Genomic DNA, 20,640 nt, shown 5'->3' with positions numbered 1-20,640 from the left:
GCATCTCTCACAAGCTCCCGGGTATTTTGAACTAAAGCTGCTAGCAGGAGGCTAACAAGGGTATTAACGGTGTTGTTTCTGAACTGCCTGTTCCAGTGAATCACTAGGACTTGATAAAAAGCACAGCTGCCCACATCATCCCTGCTTAGTGCCTTCTGAGGCCCTCTGCAACATACTTTTTACACAAGGTGGCTGCAAGTTGACCTATAAATTGCCTTCCTCGTTTCTGTACATTCATAAGCTCATATTCATGCACACATACATATATGCACACACATGCATGTTCATGGCTAACCCTTTTCCTAATTATACAGAAGTGCTTCTTACACACACATAGACACATTTAAATATGTATGTATGTATGTATGTATGTATGTATGTATATATGTATGTATGTATTGTAACTAATTCAGCTTTGGGGTCACCTCTCTGTGACTTAGTCACTCCCATGCAGCCTATGGTAGACAACCTTCACTGCATTTTCAAAAGCTTGTCCTTTTCCACCTTAGCTTTACAGCAGCCTCAGTTAGACCATAAACCTCTTGAGGGCAGGATTCCATTCCTTCTGTGTCTCCAGTGGGTGGGCCACTTGCTAATACTGCTGTGCAAGAGTAAATTAAGGGAGAAACAAAGAGAAAGGTGTATTCCAAGCAGCAAGCTTAAATCAGATAAAACAGCTTTGCTCTCTGCCTCGCTGGTGTTCTTGGCTCACCTTCTTAGTGCGTTTTCTTCATGTCATCTACAACAGCATCTTCTAGGTGTGTTCTCAGAATGCTACTATTAAGCCCCAACTCTGCACCTGCTAAACTGAAACCTTTAGGGAAGAGGTTTGTGCAGCTGCCTTGATGACTCTTACATATTCTGCCCTTTCCAGGAAATAAATACCTATTAGTTAGCTTTTTGTCACTGTGACAAAACACTTAAGGAAAACAACTTTTAAAAGAATTGTTTTAGCTCTATTCGGCTCTGCTGCTTTAGGTCTGAGTTGAGGGAGAATATCGTGGTGGCTGAAACATGTAGCAGGGATTGCTTGCTCACTGGTGACTAGGAAGCAGCAAGACAAAGTGAGCAGCCGGGCAAAGGAAAGATCCAAAGGGACTCACTTTCTCCAGCTAGGGCCCACATGGCATGAAATGGCAAATTCATGTGTAAACTAAAACACTGATTAATTAGGCTAGATCCCTCGTGATCCAACCCCTGTCTATTATCCTGTCAGCCATGGAAACCTTTGTAGTTTTTCAGATCTCAGCAGACCCTCAAGTCCAGGTTTATAACACTCAGAGACCCTGGCTAAACACACTGTCAGTGAAGGGCTGGTGGGCATAGCCTCAGGGACTGCCGTGGTGAGCACTGTGCTTTGAACTGTCTTTGGGGTTTGTGGTATGTTTCACATTACACTGGAGCAGGCAAACAGTGTCAAAGTCACTATCTTTCCACCTGGTCCCCAGAGCCTGCAGAGAGAGGAGAGAGGCTTGGCTTCATTGCTTACTGTGGAAGTGGCACAGCCTGGCAGGCAGGGGGCATCCCTGCTCCTTGTCTGGGAAAGAGTTCTTAAAGAGGCCCAGCACTGTGCTTCTTTGCCTTATTGCTGCCTTGATGCACGCAAGCAAGAGGAACCTCCACATTGCTTTAGGATGCTTTTCTCTCATTCCTATTGTGACTGAAGCTCGAGGTAATTGTGGTCCACTTAGAAAAGGTAGGGACTTTTCATGAGAATGAATCCAATTATGATTCTGGTAGCCTGTCCCTTCTTGATAGTTTTAATTTAGTTTTTTTTCTCAGCAATATTTTTGAAAATCAAGTATATAATCAAACCCTCATACCCTCAGAGGCTATCAATGGATTCAACCACCTGTAAAACCATATATATATATATATATATGTGTGTGTGTGTGTGTGTGTGTGTATGTATATATGTATATTAGATATGATATATATCTATATATCTATATCCATATATATCAATATATCTATATATCTATCATCTATATATCATCTATCTATATATCATCTATATCTATATATATATATTAGAGCCTTGCAGGCTCTAATCTGTCCATTCTTCCCTACATAATACAGTACAGCAGTATAGAGAGTACTGGCATGATATTAAGTATTATAAGTCATCTATAAAGATTATTTAAAGCAATGGAAGCTGTAGAAGGGACTCTACAGTTTCTGTAAAATTTGGTAACAGTGGACAGAAGTTCTAAAAGCATCCCCAAGGATACCAAGGGGTGATTGCACCTGAGTTTTTTGCTAGTCCTAATTGTATGTACTGAGGGCACAAGAAAGAGTTACATTGTTTACCTGCTCACAAATAGAAGAGAAAGAATAGAATAGGTGTGTGGGCCTCTCCAATAATGGCTGCTTCCACTGACCCCTCTGAACCTCAGTCTTTCCACCTACAAACTTCAGTGCTGCACAAGATTATAGACTAATTATGCCCGCAACAGCTTCCAAAGACGTGCGGATGATCTTGCCCTTCCTAGATACATCACCGAGACCTTGCTTTGGGACCATGTTCTCTTATGAGCTGACACCAAGTGACTCTGGTTGCTGTTGTCCCTCGTGTTTGATCTCCAGCCTCTCTGGCTTGCCAACCTGTTGGTCACCATCTGCAGATGGAAGTATATTTACTTTCTTAGTTATCCACCCACTGGGAATGACCATACATCATCTAGCAGGTCTTTAAAAACTTCTCCTGGAGAAGCAAAAGTTTCCCTTGTCTGAAGTGATCGATAGCGTCAAGGCATGAGGGATTTCTTAGTCATGAGTAAACACGGATGGAGCCCTCTCAGGGCTAATTTAAATGGAAGAGCAGGTAATAGTTCACTTGGGCTCATTTTCTAGTTTTTAAAATGCCATTTTCTTTTTCTAGCAGAATCAATTTTTAAGCTATTAACCCAGCTCTCTTTAGACATTTTTTTTTCTTGTGGTTTGGTTTATTCTGGTTGTTACTTAAGCCTCCCCAAAGGGAGGCATCGGATCAGATTGTGGCATGTGCTCCAAAGCTTCACTGCAGGAACCGTGAGGGTTTTAAGGGGATGGTACTGAGGGGAGGGAAGATGTTCTGGGGGTGCCTATGCCAGCGTTGGTGCTGTGGCTTCGTGTACTACCTTATGAATGTGGGAATGGGACCTCCAAATTTCACCTGCAAGAATGAAATACAAGAAATACAAGAAAAGAAAAAGTTTAGGCAGCCTGGCATAATTCTCTGTTTTCAGTGTGTATTGCCATACTATACTAAAGAACTTGAAGCTCGTCGCTTTGTGAAGAAAAGAGATTTCTTTAGGTTTATGAGTCTGAATGGCTGAGGGCCCATATTTAGTGATTATCTTCTAGATGGCAGAGTCTCAGGGTGACACGGGGCATCATGTAACAAGATACAGGGAGTGTGTGTAAATGTATCTTTCTTCTGATATTCTTTTAAGGAAAGCACCCAGTCTTAGAAGCTTCACCCTGATGAAGTTCTTTATATACTAGTATACTACATATTATTAATATACTATAAATGTAAATATACATATACTAGGGGCTTCAGAGAGCCCCTCCTCTCTACTCTCTTACTTCACAATGGGCATTAAACTTCGAGTCCTTGGAAGATATAGTCAAACTGAATTCAAGTTGTAGTAAGTACCCTCCTAACAATGCTGGCAAGGCATAAATTTAGTGATACTTTGCAAGGGAACAATTGGCAATAACTATGAGAATTTAAAACCTCCTCACCCTGAGCCTCCAGTCTTGCTCATAGAACTTTATTCCTTCGGTGCACCCACCAATTCAAAGTGACATGTCCAGAATGAGCTTGGCAGCACTACATATGCCAAATATCTGAAAGCAATTTAATCTGTAAAAGATTGGTCAAATATGCTGCATGGGAATAGCCTGCAGCTATAGTGAAAATCAGACAAGTCTACAGGAAGGGGCTCTGTGGTGGGCTGTGCAAGGAAAAGACTAGCTGTAGCAAGGTAACTGAAATATGGTGCTTATGTAAAGACAGAAAAGTGTAGAGAAAGCCAGACTTGCATTCAGAAGGCCTTTGCAAAGCAGCCAGACATCCCCTGATTCCTGGTCTGGTTCTCTCTAGTCTTTGTAATCTCACTGTAAAAGAAACATTCCAAGATCACAGTGCATTGAATCCACCAAGCCAAATCATGGAGTCCACCAAACCAATAAATCCAAAAACTGAACCACCGAGCCTACAAAACCACAGAACCCACCAGGCTGAACCACTAAACTACTAAATCCACCAAACCAAACCACTGAATCTAACCAAACCACTGAATCCACCAAACCCAACCATTGAGTCCACCAAACCTAACAATTGACTCTACCAAATAGCAAAACTGATTGGATCTATGATAAAGCCCTAACTGCCTTTTTCTAAAGGCCTAGCCAGCTCAGGCTGTGTTTGCAGGAACTGAACCTCAGCATAGACTTTGCTAGAACAAACCTCATTCAAATCACAGTGCCGGTGACTGTGGTGAGACTTCTACTAACTTATCTAGTTTCTGAGATGGCATTTGTGGTCCAGGCTAGCTTCAAACAATCCTTGCAACTAATCCTCCTGGTTCAGAATCCCAAGTACTGGGAATACAGATGTATGCCACATTTAGCCTTTAGATAACTCCCCAGCACACACACACACACACTCACACACACATTCTCTCTCACACACACATACCACAAACTCACACCCGCCTACACATTACATCACATCACATACTCCCTCACATACACACACACCACACAATACATACACACACACATCACACACACACCACACAATACATACACACACACATCACATACCCACTCTCACACACATCACATCACATACACACACACTCACACACATATACCACACACACACCACACACACACCACACACACACACACACACACACACACACACACACACACACACACATACACACCCCACTTACACACATACCTTCCCTCAGATCTTAGTACTGGCATTTACAGGTATGCACCACACTCAGTCTTTGAGTCAATCTCTCCCAGTCACCTCTGCCCCTTCACACTTTAGTGCTGGCATTATAAGTGTGTGCCACTCCTGCCTTTTAGTTTTGCATTTGTAAGGATGGAAATACTTGGAGATAATATGGACCTTGGCCTTATTCTTAGTCCCTTTGGGTTTCTTTCATTATGCATTCATTCATGCTGGAATCTAAGTCTTTGTCACACGTCAGAATCCCTGGAAAGCTAGCTAGGATTTCCACATGGATATGCTCTCAGGAAGTATTTTGGAGTGGGAAAGTCAGAACTGGCCTGATACGGTTGTAATGCAAAGCTGATCACACCTGAACAGTGGCTCTGAATTGAGGCAAAGGGGCTCTAGCCTCATGGCTCCATGTTGGCCTGTTGCTGGGGGCAAGTTATCACTGGGAAGGGATACAATCCTGCCTCAGGTGCTATCTGTCAGTGAAGGAGTATGGTCTGTGATCCAGGAGCAAGTGTCTACATGGACAATGAACATCCTGTACCCATTATTTGCTTTGGCTTTACAGAGACAGCAGTACCAAGCTTGCACTTGTTCCAAACATACCTGGGTTCTATTACTGTCTCAACTACTCATTGGCTCTCACCAGATAGTCCCTGGACAAATGTTTGTCCCCAGTAAAACTCATCTCATTATGAACTGGGGAATGCTTTGTTTGTTATGGAGCTTAATGTAACAGAAATGACTTTGACATGCTTAGGAACCACAGCAGTGAGTCCCCAGTGGTACATCTACAAAATGCTCCCCAGCATAAGGCTCAGGAAATGTTGCAGAAGAAGGGGCCAGAGAGATCGAAAGAGCTAGAGAATCAGGGAATTTGTTGTGATATGTGTCTCCTAGGAATGTTAGAAGATACTCCTAGAAAGCTTATCAACATGACTGCCTAAGCCAAGCCAAAACAAGAACAAGAGATGTGCTAATGGGGATAGGAGAAAGGAAAAGAGACTTAGTCCTACACAAAGAACTGCAGGCAGCTAAGGAATGCTGAGAGCAGGAGAGAGTCTCCCGTTGGAGCACACCAATTGGTTATTCAATACCAAATGTTTCAAGTAACATTATACAGACTGAACAGGTTGTATTTAATATATATCAATAATTAATAGCAGTGGAAGCCTTGAATTTGAAAAGGAGTAAGGAGGGATATGTCAGTGGGTTTGGAGGGATGAAAGGGAAGGGAGAAATGGTATAATTATAATCTCAAAAATAAGAACTATATATATTTTAAATGACATCCAGATGGATCGATTAGGGTGGATGTGCCCGTGGGTATAGATTATAAACTACAGGGTGATGAGTATCAATGTTCCACGTGGGGTGTGGTTGAGATAGAATAGCCTGCCATTCTTGCAAGCTACTACCACTGAGACCTCCAAAATGTCTTGTGAGTTCTTCATAAAAATTATGGGCATGTTAGCCTGGCATGCAGTCTGACTCTGGCATCCTCTCTCCCTCCAGGTGTCACAGAAGCTCCCCATGGTGATTGTGCAGGGCTACCTGGTCTCAGAGGGGATCCTGCTCTTTGGCCAGCAGCACTTCTACATCTGTGAAAACTTTACTCTGTCCCCTACAGGCGATGTCTACTGTACCCAGCACTGCTTATCCAAGTGAGTTCTCCACTTCCCCCGGCAGATTCCTCCAGGCCCTGCCTACATCTGGTTCCCTCTCTTCCCCTTCCTACTGTTTACCATAGGCTTAGAGCCATGGAATAAATTAGAAGCCATGGTCCTGATTCTCCAAAGCCAGCCTATGGACTGGCTAACATCATGGCAGCCCTGTATGTCTCCCCTGCCAGGCAATGTATCATAGCACTTGGGGACCTTCTCTCAGGTTATTTGGATAACAGACTTCAATCACATCAGGGTATATATTCAACAACTGGCGGATTGCCCGTTGTTCTATATGAGACAGTGGCTACTGCCTGAGGCACTCAAGTGACATGGGCTACACAGACAGGCTTATTGGAAAAAAAGGTTGGAGCACACTATCATTCTGGAACAAATCATACATAATACATGGGCACTTCTGTTACCATAGTTGTGAGGCATCCTGCCTCTGATGTGGTAATGGAGAGCTACCTGATGATACGGCTAAGATCCAATAAGGGCTGCGATTTGGATAGGACTTTCCCAGCCATTATTCAGGTAGGGTGGCACATGGGTTATCCCAACACTCAGGAAGCTGAGGCAGGGAGATGCCAAGTTTGAGGCCAGCAAGAGCTATAAGTGAGACTCCTATCTCAAGAAAGACAATGCAAAGTGACCAAATGAGAAACGGAAGTGGAGTCTTCCATCTTTACCACAACTAGAAGCAGACATTATTAGCAGGAAATCTCAAGGCCCCTCTGTAGTGACAGATGTTTGTTCTTTCTGGGTTCAGCCAGCTCCTACTGACTAGTCCTCCACTCTGTGCTCATGAAGGACAACCGTCCGAAGTAAGACCAATAGTGTTTTGCAGTTGTCAAGTTGTAGGTTTTCTCATGGTCTTTGCTCTTGATAGATGAAAAGTTTTTCAGTGTGTTCTGCCATGGTTCCTATGAAGACATAGCAACTTCTTAGTCTAGTGACTTTCAAAGTGGCTTACTCTAAAGTCACCCAGAGGGATCATTGGAACATAGACTTCTGGGCTCTGCCCTTTTTCTAGTTTCTAATTCTGGTGGGATCTGATATTTTGCCAACTCCTAGCTCAGGCTGATTCTACTAGTCACCAGGGACTATATACTTTAAAAGCCATTGTTTTTGGATGTTGGCAAAGAATCCAGTCTTGACCTCTCAGTTGTAAGAGTTTTAACTCCCAGCTATCATGCTTTCAGAAAGCCTGAGTTAAAAGGTATGTGCATGTATGCCGGCTCCCTCTGTTTAGATTAGGGTTGAAATTTGCTTTATTATACTTACTGATGTCCTCTTTTGCTAATTTCCATCTTTTATTCATACCAAAACCTCTCCCATTGCTACAAGTCTTTGATGATTTTCCAAAGCTGGAAGAGTATAATTAATACTTGGCACACTCATTCCATCTTCTCACTCATGTTTTATTGATACTGATCAATACAGACAGTGGGTCCGCAGGCTGGCCTTTCTATGCTGATGAAAGCTCTCTGCTCTTTCTACTGCTCAGCATGCCCGTGTAATGACATGCACAACCTATCGCTTCAAGCTTCACTTGGGCTTAGATTAAGCTGGCCTTAGATAAGATGCTATTGATCAGCTACACTTTGTTTTAACCATCAAGTTGTCTATCCCTGCACTTGCAATAGAAGCCCAGTGGTTGGACACTTGACTTGTAATGGCGAGAGTGATTTCCCTTGTCTGGAAATTTACTTCCTAAAATGCAGGTAGAGTGGAAACGACTGACTGACTACCTTGGGGGTATCTCCAGGGAATTGCCTGGGTATTTTTAGTCACTCCAAGGAACTGTTTGTTAATCAGACAGCCACCGCCCCCAATCTTCTCTAAGGTATGAGAAGGTGCTGGCATGAATAGAGAAGCAGCTATCCCAGCCAGGCTCCCAGATCCTGTAAGATTAATGGGAATTAGGTCTTATTTTGACCATGGAGGCTAAGGAAGGTACATAAATAAGCCTGTTAAAAATAAAGCTTGGCCAACCCTGAAATGCTTCTCTAAAATCCATCGAGTTGAGCATAGCTGAGCATTAGACCTTGGAGGAGGCTTGCTGCTGCACCATAAAAATATCTCCAATCAAGTCCAAGAACAGGTAACTGGACAGAGAAGCTTGGCTCTTAGTAATACTGGGCTCTCTCCTCAGTGGAATGTTTAGTGGCTGTATTTGTTTGTTAGAGCTGTCAAGAATTAGGTGGCCTAAAAGGATCACAGAATTTTATACTTACACAGCCTTACAAGCTAAAAGGATGAATCAAGGTGTCAGCAGCATTTTCTTAGCTGCTCAGGGGAAGAAGCCTTCCTATCCCCTCAGCTTCTGGTGTCTGGGCAATCCTTGGAATTCCTTGGATTGTTTATAGACACATATGCCAGCTACACAGCTGTCTTCCTTCTTGGGTCTTCACAGAAGTCCCCTTTTATGATGTCAGAAGTTCTATTGGATTAGAGCCCACTCCAGTGACTTGATTTTAACTTGAAGGTTTTCATAAATGTCCCAATTTCAAGGAAAGTCACATTGTGACATAAACATATCTCTCTAGGAAGTCACAGTTCTATCCTAAACAGTAGCATCCATGGGAACCTTGGAGGTCAGGGACAGAACACTTATTTCCTGCCCATGGATAGTGTTGGGCATCATTTCTCTGTTGAGTTCAGTTCTGCAAAGTTACTAAACATCTATCATGTGTGTGACACAGTGGTGGCTCTACAGCTATGGTGACACGATCTCTCTAAAGAGTACAGGTTCCTGAGCGATTCCAGCTATGCACTACCAGTGCATAGAGTCATTCTGACAAAATCGAGTGACTTCGCATAGAGGCAAACTGAAGTATATTTTTCTTTGAAACCTACTTCAGCTGTTGAAGACTAGGCCAGTAAGCTTCACAACTATCACTTACCTGACATGGTGGGTTTCCCTGATACAATTATTAAAATTTATATTAAAGTTACTCTAGACAATTTTATATGTCAAGATGATTGCCTGGAAGTAGGACTCTGAACAGCGTCCTGTGACCTGCAACAACAGATTCTCTTAGTAATGAACCAAGACCAACCTGCTCCTTCCTTCTTATTAACCTTGGATGTCTGAGTGCTGATCTATTTTGATTTATTTAGCATGATATGTAAGAGTGGTTATCTAGAGCACCCAGTGACACCTGTATAAATACTGCATTTGACCAGCATAAACTTGAATGTCAACAGTGTACTCAACAATGGACATAGTTTAACTTTTCTGAGGATGCATGTCTGCCCGTTCTGTCCTACATGGTTATGTAGATTCTATAGGCATGAGAAAAACATGGCTGTGTCTTTTCTCCCCAAAGCCCCATGTTCCAGTACAGGCTACCCACAGTTTGTGGGTGTTGGTTGTGGGACCCATAACATGGGGTAAACTAAAAAGTGGGAGCTGGAAAAGGCTCCACAAAAACTCTGAGGAGAGCTTCCAAGGACACTACTGAATGAACCTGAGTTTAAGAGTCAAGAGGACCTAAGTTTGATACAATAGCAAAAACGCAACCTTGGGGGAAGAATCACCTCTGGAAAGCAGCTTCCAGATTTATAACTGGAAAGGAGCATGGTTGGGGAGACTCATTTAGTATTTATCCAGTATCAAAATAAACACCGGATTAAACCCCCCTAGTACTGAGCAGCTAGGGAGCATGGCAGTCACTTAGCAAGCATACACAAAGCTCAGGGGAAGATGAGGGGACAGAAGCTATGATCAAAGTACTCTACTTTGTCCAGCCTGCACAGGAGATGTTGGACAACTCTGTGGAGGAGCTAAGGTATAGAGAGAGGTTTCTTAGGTCTCATAGCAGGAGACTATGGAGCACAAGAAAGATTAGTGGTTGTCATTCCCACCAGACCTTGGCCTGAATGCTGTTTAGAGTAAGGAAAAGGCAGGAGGTAAAATAATCACCAATCCTGCGCTCCCCCACCCCCCACTCCCATGAAAGTCAGAAATACTTGGAAACAACTCAACTGACCCAGCAGTGGCTGTAGTAATGCATAATGGGCTCCCACCAGCAACAGCCTCCTGGCCAAGGCTTTCAAAACTCAAACCACATTTTCTCTTTGATTAGCCCTATAGCGATGTGGCTCTGACCAGAGGGTCCAGGAGGGCTGCTCTGAGGAGGGTCAGGAGGGGTTGCAAAGAGCCAAGTTTGTGTCCTTAAAGATAGCTGTATAAGGAGCTACCCAGAGTCTAGACTTCCACCTTGTCCAACAGGAACAATGTGGAAGTCCAAGCTCCTCGTAGTATGGAACCTGGGCCACCAGTGACTAGACTAGAAACCCCCACCAAGTCTGTGAGAACTTGACTCCTCTCAGCCACAGAATGGTAGCATGGCAACCTCATGGGCTCCTCTGGGGCTAGCGCCAGGAGAAGATGAAACAGTTGCCCTGCTACTACCCCTCTCCCCATGGCAAGGGTTCATTCACCTCTGGCCTTTCTAGGCCTCTGATTAGGATATGATTTTCTTTAGCATTGATGTGTTTGGGCAGGTGTTATTTATCTGAATGTAGAAATCTTATCAGAATGTTTAGAATGTTTGTGGTGATGTATACAAAGTTTGAGATAAAATAAAAATCTAAATAACATGGCTACATGGCCTAGCTATTCACAAATGGATCTCTCTATAAAGAGAGTTAATTTTATTTCTCAAGACTCCATCTGTGTGAGTGCTGAGAGCTCCCCAAGTCACCTCAAATACACAGGATGTTCTCTTTGGGAATAAGTATCCAGACAAATCTGAGGTTCTCTGCCCTCTCCACTTGCTTCCAAGGAGGCAGGCTCATTCTGAACCTTTTGATGGAAAGCCTCCTGAGATCCCATTCCCGGACCATCTTCTGTGTCCTACAGGCTACTCCTCCATGTTGCAGGAGGTGGGACTTAGGTCACACATGTCTCTGCTCTGCTCTTTGGTAGGATGCTGGTTGCCCTCCAAGGCCCAGCTTTAGAGAATTTAGAAAGTAATCAATACTTTTCCGTCAATAAAGCCTGGATCTTGCAAACCAAATGAGTTCCAGCACCTGGTTCTTTCTGCCATGTCATTATACCATGTCTTCTAATTCAATAACTCTCTGTCTCATGACAGGTACATCCAACAATTCTAGATGGTCTATCTAAACAGCTTGCAGGGCCACTAAAGACTCAGGATTGGAGGAAGTGGGTCCAAAGTACCAAAGATCCATGTGGTGTAACAAATTTGCAGACTTCTGAACCTAGAAAGTTTTTTTCATATACCCATCCCCTGTACCCTGGGTCCACATGACACTCCACCCATGAGGCTAGCTCTCAGAGTACTCTTCAAGGGCAGAACTGAGTAGATATGGGAGGCCATCAGCTCATTAAATCAGTAAAGCAATTGGCATAACTACAGCCCTCCTCCAGTATAACTCTGAAACCTGTGGGGCTAGGAGAGGGTAGTAACTGGGGGTAGCGTGTAAGTACCTTCTCTTATGGATGTCCACAAGTGTGTACAGCACATCTTGTTTCCTTTTCAGTATCAGCGATCCCTTCATTTTCAACATGTGCAGCAAAGACCGGTCCTTGGACCATTACTCCTGCCAGCGCCATGCCTACAGTGACCTCAGAGAGCTCCGGCAGGCCCGCTTTCTCCTTCAGGTTAGTTGAGGGGCCCTGACCCACCCATGGTGTAAGGAGGTGGTTTGCTTATTATGATATAGGTGAACCAGGCGCCATCAGCGATATATTCCTGTGATCCCTCTTGGCTCTTATACACAGCCCAGAACTCCTATGGAGAAACCTTGAATATCACTTCCCTGGGCTTCATCTGGATCCCAGTGGACTTGGAGCTCTAGCAATCTCAACAGGCTCTCCAGCCAGGGCAAAATCTGATGGGCAGTTCTAGCTCACAGAGTCTTCTGGGAGTCGGCATCTTCTCTGTGATATAAAACTATGCTGAAGCTTTAGGAATTGTGGGCCTCACAGAGAGCTTGTGATCCAGAGGCATCCTGAATACATCACCAGTCTCCTCCTGACTTTCCCCAGGACTTGCCCAGCTCTGAGCTTCTCATTATCTCCCAGGCCAAATGATTTAGGGACCTGATGACTGGCCCCTCTGACACATCTCCCAGAGCATCTCCACTGCCTACAAGGGCTTCCTATGTCCTAAACAGAGATAGAATGGCTCCTGTAAGGGAATGAGTTCAGCCATGAGCTCCTGCACAACATTCTGCATAGACCATTCCATTTAGAAGCATCACCTGCAGCGTGGGTAGAAGGAAGAGCTCTGGGCCCCAGTGTTGTACACCCCCAAATACAACCATCAGTCTGACCATCAGCAAGGACAGGGATACCTCTCTAGGCCTTCAAGGCAGCTTCAGGACACAGGAAGATGAGAGACTGGTAAATATAATTCAAGGGCTGGCTTAGCCTCCTTTGCTCCCAAGGGCGATGCATTTCTATGCCCACTCTATCCTGTTTTAGCCTCCGAATAAATGCCACAGAGATCTGGTATATTTTATTAACAAGCTGCAAGCCCTATAACTGGTCAGGTACTTATCTATCCTAACCCTACTATGCTAGCTACTATGCTTAGCTTGGCTACTTCCCAGCCATGTGATCCTTGACCTGTAACCTGGGTCTTGCTCAGGCTCTCTCTGATCCATGTATGTCTTCATGATGACTCCTCCTGGTTCTCCCATACCTTCTCTTCCTTTCCTCCATTGCTTGACTCTTTGGAATCCTCTGACTGGGATCAGAAACCCTGTCTTCTCTCTTTCCTCTGCCCAGTTATTGGCTGAATCAGCTCTTTATTAACCAATCAGAGGTGATGGAAAACAATTTTTGCATAACATTTAGACCAGAGATGCTTGATCATGCCAATTCCCAGACTTCAACCAGATGTCTGGGCATAGAAATTAGCATCTGAATACATAGTGTACAAAACCAACCCCAACAGAAGAGGACCAGGGTTTATCTCTCTCTGCAGTTTCTGGGATAGTTCCCAAGGACAGAAAGAGGCACTACTTGACTTGGAAGAACCTACCAAGGGTTCCTTGGATTTGTGGCTTCACTTGTGGTATATGGAATACTTTAATTCTTCATGTAAACTTCTTGTAAGAGCCTCATTATTCCCTGAAGCATAAAGCTCAGGAGATCTTTAGGGAGAGTAAATTCTAAAGAGTTGTAGCTATCCTGCTGGCCTCTACTGAGTCCATTGTTGATACTTTTGTTCAAAGAATTTCCTGCTTATTTTTTTTTTTACCCTGAGCTCTTTCTAAAGGAAAGGAGAATGTGAGGAAGCAGAGTATGGAAGAAGTCCCCACCAGATAGATGCCAGGCAAGGTAGTTGATCCTGGTACTTTCTTGATCACTTCTCCAGGCCACCTCACCCTCTGGTCATGGTAATTGCCTTTTCCACACCGTGGATACAGCACTGAACACATATTGGGCACACAGTAGATTGTTGATCCCTTCCTAGGCTTCTATGATTGTCTCACAGGTTACACACACAGCTTAGTATCACCAAGAGTATGTTTCCTCCTTCCTAGGAAATAGTGACTGCTTCCAGGTGGTTGTTTTCTGGATGGTTGTGAAAGTCAGTGGGACCTGGGGAACTTCCAGTGTATCCAACGAACAGGGTAGTTGAGGGAGAATCATTTATTATCCAGTTCTGGGTTCTCCTAGGAGAGTTAGAGCCAGTCACTCAGAATCTGGGTAAGCTGTAGCTTCTAAGGATTGGATTCCACCGTCTGTCCCCTTGTTATTTATGTTTCCCTTTGTAGAGTAAAGCATCCCATGTTCTTACATGTCTTGGTAGAAAGGCACTTGGAGGTACCCATGTAAATACCCCTCTTGCTGGGATTACTGGACTGAGAGAACTTACTGATTACCAGGAGAAGCAAGGGGTGTTTATTGCTGGTTGCCTAACCCTAGACCCAAGTCTTTGACCTTTGGCCCTCCTTGTCCAGGCCTCAGTCTCCCTGGTTCTCCCACCACCCCTGGGAATTCTCCTTCCTTGATGCCACATCATCCCAGAGGCTCATCCCACATCTGGAATGGTGGTGTTTCTTCTTTCAAGTCTATTACATGAATTAGATTGGAATAGAAGGAAGAGCGAGAGAGAGAGAGAGAGAGAGAGAGAGAGAGAGAGCAAGAGAGAGAGAGAGAGAGAGAGCGAGCGAGAGAGAGAGAGAGAGAGAGAGAGAGAGAGAGAGAGAGAGAGAGAGAGAAATGGCCAAAGGATAAGTAAAAAAAAAAAAAAAAAAAAAACATGTAGAGTTTATTCAGGAACCGCAGTGTATGGTCACACCAGAATGGCTCCACAACTTGGGTGTGGGGAGGACTCCATCATCTTACATCTGCAGATGAACATAGCATGGTGCTCATCTGGAGAGTCATCCCTACTCTATAGCTTCTGAGGGTTTCTGGTGAAGTGAGTCCTACTTTCGGAAACCAAGCCTATGACCCAGAAATGACATGCAACTTGAGTGTGCAACTGAGCATGCTCTCTTTGTCTGCTCTTCACCCATCCTGCAAAGGAAGTCTTCACTTCCTGCTTCACTGGACATGTTATTATAAGAGCCCCACTCACCTATCGCCAAGATTTTCAACCCCAGAGAGAGGTCTGCACTAACCATAAGGACTTCCTACCACAGAGACCCATGTGCCCAACTGCCACCTGCTCTGACACCCAGGAGCACTTCTGTGTGGGAATTGTCATTCATAATAAAAGTAGATTCTCTGTATAGGATATTGCCCTGGAGATCTTCTTTCAAAATGGGTATTCCAAGCTCCTTGTCTTCTACAACAGCGACCGGAGTAAAGCCTTCAGAAGGTAAGGACTGACAAATTCTCCTTTCAAAGCAAGGACCCTAAACTGCGAACAGAGAAGCAGAGATTTCCAAGCTCTGAGGATGTGTCCCCAACCCATAGCAAGCAGAATTTAGGTGAGGCACAAAGAGCTTTCTGGCTTTTGGAACAAAGTACAAACTAAAACAGAGAAGCCTGTTTAGGGGATGGGGCCAGTGACTGAAGGAAGGAAGCCATGCTGACACAGCCTCTTTAAGAAGCTGGTATGTAATGAACCTGCCAGAATATTTTGGCTGTATTATCTAGTTTTCCAAGTCTTTTTTGTTTTTGGCTTAATCTCTCATTTGCATTGCAATTCTAGTCATCCCAATTTCAGATTTCACTGGAAAGAGCTCTGAAGCACTGACTCCCACTGGCACGCTGAGGCATCTTTTCTAAGAGAAGCTGTTTTGCTTCAGCTCCCTTTTTCTTCTCCAAGTAGATGAGTCAATCTAAGCAATGGCGGCCAGCATCTGGATTCTTGAAATGCAGAGCTATTTATCTCTATTGTCACTGAAGTCACAGAGAAGTGGCCTAGAGAAGGTCAGGGTCCTGGTCCCCAGCAGAGCACACAGAGGTGGGGTCCAGTGGGGAGCAGGTGACCTCTGACCCTCTGACAGGGGGAGCTTCCAGCTTTGTTTTTCTGGTGGCCCTGACTGGTAAGTAACCCCAGGGTCAGTTGCCCCATTCAGGACTCTGTGTGTGGATGGAGGAAAATAGTGTACAGGTTTGTGTCTGCCAGGGACACTCCTCTTTGGGTCAGCTGCCTTCTCAGTTTGTGCAACTCCTGCTGTCTGAATGGGCTGAGCAGACACACAGTGTTGCCTCATGTCTCTTCTGCAATGTGGAGTTTCCTTTCTGCCACTCCAATGGTATGTTTGAGACAACCACTTTCTAAGGGAATGATTTATTTGGTGTCACATGTTGGAGGTGCCAGGACTTGGTCAGTTGGCCTCATTACTCTGGACCTGTTGTCCAACAGTGTATCATGCTAACAGTATGAGGAAAGGGTGTCACCTCATGGCAGGGAAGCAAGCAGGAGCAGGAGGAGGCAGCCTGGGTTCCCCAGTCCCTTTTAAGACTAGGCCTAACCATGACCTAAAGACCTTCATTCTGTCTCATCTCTCCACAGTTCTGCCACATTCCAATAGCAGCACCTCGGGAACCAAGTTTTACCATGGAGTCTGTGAAGAGCATGTCAGATTCAAATGTTAACCCAGAGCTTAGGCTGTGGAGGTGGCTTAATGGAAGCTCTAATGCAGAGTGTGTGCTTTAGGAGATTTAAGATAACCTTTGAACCCACAATGAGACACAGGAATGTACAGAAGTAGTTGTCAAATTGGTCATGGAAATTCAAGTCCCCCCCAAAAGACCTTCAAACACTTTGATTCAGTATTGTTGTTATCAATGGAGCTAGAATGTGTGATGCAAGAGATTGCTAAAGGGGTGGGTACCTCAGAAGCCTATGAGGCCCCATGGTCAGGATGGAATAAGGGACGTGGACAGGGGATGTGGAACTCTCAGTTCTGATCGTTCTGCTGCTGGTGGTGGGAGGGCCATGACTCTGCTGATGAGACTATTTCTCTTTTTGTTTAGCTTTTGTACTTTCCAACCCAGCTTGAAAGGAAAAGGCACCACAGAGGACCCTTTCAACCTAAGGTAATGTTGGGGCAGAGACATGCTTTGTCTTCAATCACCTGTTCTGGAGCTGTGCAAAGGGCACAACCATTTGTTTGAAAATTCCTTTCCAACCTGAACTGCAAGTATCCTCTACCACAGGGGGCCTAACTCCAGCACAGCCTGAACCAGGCCCTGGAGAAGAGGTATGCACCAGCCGTGAGAGTTTCTGTATGTTCAGAAACTAGATCAAGGCAGGCTCAATATACTTTAGAAAATCTGAAACTCTCCAAAAGCTGAATCTATGAGCACCAATGGGATGTCACAAGTAGAAACATCTACGTGTTATCTCAGGTAACACATGGGTCACAGTCCATCCAGGCATACTAAAAATAGTATATAAAACTGTCTCCAGGATTTGTTTAGAGGATGCATGCAAAGCGACCACTGAGCCTGCTGACATGGGAGTCACATTGACTATCAACAGGCCAACATGAATTTCTTGGTCCCAGACTTAAGACACTTCATTATATATATGCAAATATTCAAAATTCCAAAATTATCCGAAGTTCGAACATTTCTGGTTGTAAGCATTTTGGATAAGGGATACACTGTATAATGGGCAGTGAATGAGTTAGAGAGGAACTTAAGGCCTTTTATGTGGGTCATTTTGCTGTGAATGGCGTGTGTTCTGACCCCAAGCTTAGCATCTCCTCTGCAGAGGCCCAGTTTCTTGAAATGCCAATCTGGAATCAGTAAATATTTCTGATGGGAATGAGAATAGGAAAACGGGGGGGGGGGGGGGGAAACTGGTTTTATCCAAGAGTATATGAGAGCGGGGCAGTTGTCATCCCAGGAATGGTATTTAGTAACTTTGTATTAAAGATGGATGAGTCTGACCTATTTATTTGAAGTATTGATAGCTTGTGGCATCTGGGGCTCAAGAAATTGACAAGCTAAGCAACACCAGACTCCCTTATTCTGGTTAAGTTTATTCTATTCTCATGAGGAGGATGTACATCTCAATTTAGTCTGAGAAACAAAAGAGGGAGTGGTGAGGAAAGGGTTAATAGGAAAAAAAATAAACTTGAGTTAAGACTTGATCAATGGCAGATTCATCATAGAGGGGACCAGGAAAGGTACATTGCTGGGACCAGGGAGCAGAATTGCATCCCTACAGGGAGCTTGGTTAGCCTGGCAAAGGCTGCTGTGTGTGTGGCCTTTAGGGATTTACTAGAAAGAGAGAAAGAGGCTTATTGGTGAGTCTATATAAAATCTTAGGGGAATCTTGGTAATGGTGCTATTTTTACAAATATCTGGGAGGCAGGGGATGGGGGTCAACAGAGGAAAGACAGACCTGACTTATCTTTGAGAAGAATTACATTGGCAGTTAGGTCAGGAATAGGTCATATAGGTCAGGGGCAAAAGTAAAGAATGGTTGGGAGCCTGCCTGCTACTGTGAGTCCGGGGAACTGATGCTGGTGTGGATAAGAGCTATCAGGAGAGAGATGAGTGGTCAGACTGTGGATGTGTGCTCAAGATACAGTGATGCCATTTGATGACTAGTGTGAGGTGTTCATTAGGGGGAACGAAGATTTAGAGAAAGTGAAAGGCTTAGTCCTGAGTAGTTGGGGAAATGATATGAAGACAGCCAGAACGAGCTGCAGTAGGTGTTGCATATCTGGAACTTTGTTAGGGATGCGCGAATTTAGAGATATCTGCCACACTTTCCGGAGGGGCCAGGGGACAATACCACATAATCAGAAATGCAAACTTGTGAGTTTAAGGGGCTAGGGAGATCCTGATGAGGTGTAATTTGATGGATTTCAAACCAGGAGAGTGAGCAAATTCAACAGATGATTGCATGCACTTGGAAAAGTGGTGGAGAGCTTGTACACATAGGGGCCTTCAGGGAGGAAGCACATAGAGATGAGCCAGCTAGAGGTGGAGAAGGAAGAGGCAGAGAGCTAGCCCAGGCTGCAAGTATGGGGAAGCCCCTAGAAAGCCTATTAGGTGCTTCAGAGAAGGAATGGTCAGACATTCTCCATGTCAGACCAAGTAGGATAGGAACTGAAGTGAGAGGACTCACCTTGGCAACATGGAGTCACTGACAGTTTCAACAGAGGGTGGTTCTTGCTCACAGGAGCAGAACTTTAGTTCTGTCATTAACAGAGGGGAAAGTCAAGGTGAATCAGGGCACTGTGCAGGGCACTGCCATGGGTCATCGGTGGTGAGGTGGCTGTTTGCCAGCCATAGTGGACACAGTTCAGTAGTTGATGAAGCTAAGCCTGAATGTGCAGGTCAGCTGATATTACTCTTGGACATTTTGACTGTAAGCTGTCGTCAGCCACCCGAAGAATGAATAGAAGCAAAAGAGAGGGCTTGTTACCTCATGTAACTGAAGAAAAACAACAAAATAAACACAACACAATAGCTCATCATGTGCAGCTGGCTCTCTAGGCTCATGCAAGTCTGCTGGAAGCTGTGGCTGTCTGCCAAGCAAGGACATCCCTAGGCAGTTCTAGCCAGGATTTAAGATCACTTTAGTATCTATGCTTCCAGCATTTTCTGACCAACAGTCGCATAGGATGCCTGCCTCAAACCACACACAGTATCCGGGTTATTTTTGCAAAATATTCACAAACTGATTTTCATTTTTTCAATGTATGTTACATGTTGATCTGAGAACCAACCAAATTATTTCATTGGTCCAATCAGGACAACATGCTCTTAAAAACGTATCATGTGAAACATTTAGGAATTCCACAGCTGGGTGTAACCATTCTTAGGCTATTGTCCTCAGACTTTTAAAGGGGTCTACCCCAGCAATGCATATGCTCTACCTGTTTTAAGTTTCTAGTCTGGTTAGGGAGGAGGCAGACAGAGAAGGGATAGAGGAAATAATGTAAATGAACGAACTGTGCCCACCACATTGGGGATCCCTACAGAGATGCCTGTCAGGTGGTACAATGACAGTTCTCTGGGATGGGTCAAATGTGTATAAGTCCTCACTCATCCTTGCATGCTTCTTCACACATATGCAACAGCTTCTTTTAGTTCCAATATGATGGTTTCTTTATGTTGTGATAAGATTTGCCTGGGTCATTCTGTGTTGTTCCTGGCACAGTTTCAGCATGCTTTCCAGCATGGATGCCCTTGTAAGAAACCTGTCACCTCTGAGAACATCATAGAGTGCTCTAGAATTCACAAAATGCGTGTTTCAACAGTGTTCTACCATTGAGGGCTTTCTGTTTATTTCCTTTATAAATGCTCTTTGAAAATCATAAAAGACAAATAATTTGTCAGTGACAAAAAGCTACACCAGTCCTGTAAAATGGTGATCTTCTGTGGTCAGTTACAGTGCCTAGACTCAACAAGTTCCCCCTCCTTACCATGTTTCCACCTCTAGTCCCCCTCCTCAGAGATCAGGGTCACTGACTAACTCAGGGGCTTGATATCTATAATGCACATGATTATTTTAGTAAGGATCATTTCATCTCCTCCCCAAATGGAGCAATATGGTTCTGGGGTTTCTTGATAATCTGAAGCCCTGAGAGGTGGAA

At 44.3% G+C, this 20,640-nt stretch overlaps 1 protein-coding gene across 4 annotated transcripts in view; it reads left to right on the top strand.

The window, feature by feature from the left end:
• The window catches only part of Wdfy4 (WDFY family member 4), a 228,359-nt gene that overhangs the window by 151,697 nt on the left and 56,022 nt on the right, over positions 1-20,640 (top strand). For all 4 annotated transcript variants that reach the window (XM_076931448.1, XM_076931447.1, XM_076931449.1 and 1 more), the window contains 4 exons: positions 6,482-6,630; positions 12,148-12,268; positions 15,361-15,446; positions 17,057-17,119. In XM_076931448.1, coding sequence (XP_076787563.1) covers positions 6,482-6,630; positions 12,148-12,268; positions 15,361-15,446; positions 17,057-17,119 — 419 coding nt within the window. The remainder of the gene's footprint in view (positions 1-6,481; positions 6,631-12,147; positions 12,269-15,360; positions 15,447-17,056; positions 17,120-20,640) is intronic.

Source organism: Arvicanthis niloticus, chromosome 3, assembly GCF_011762505.2.
Source record: "Arvicanthis niloticus isolate mArvNil1 chromosome 3, mArvNil1.pat.X, whole genome shotgun sequence".
NCBI classification, from domain to species: domain Eukaryota; kingdom Metazoa; phylum Chordata; class Mammalia; order Rodentia; family Muridae; genus Arvicanthis; species Arvicanthis niloticus.
This window is presented reverse-complemented; position numbering and strand designations above follow the sequence as displayed.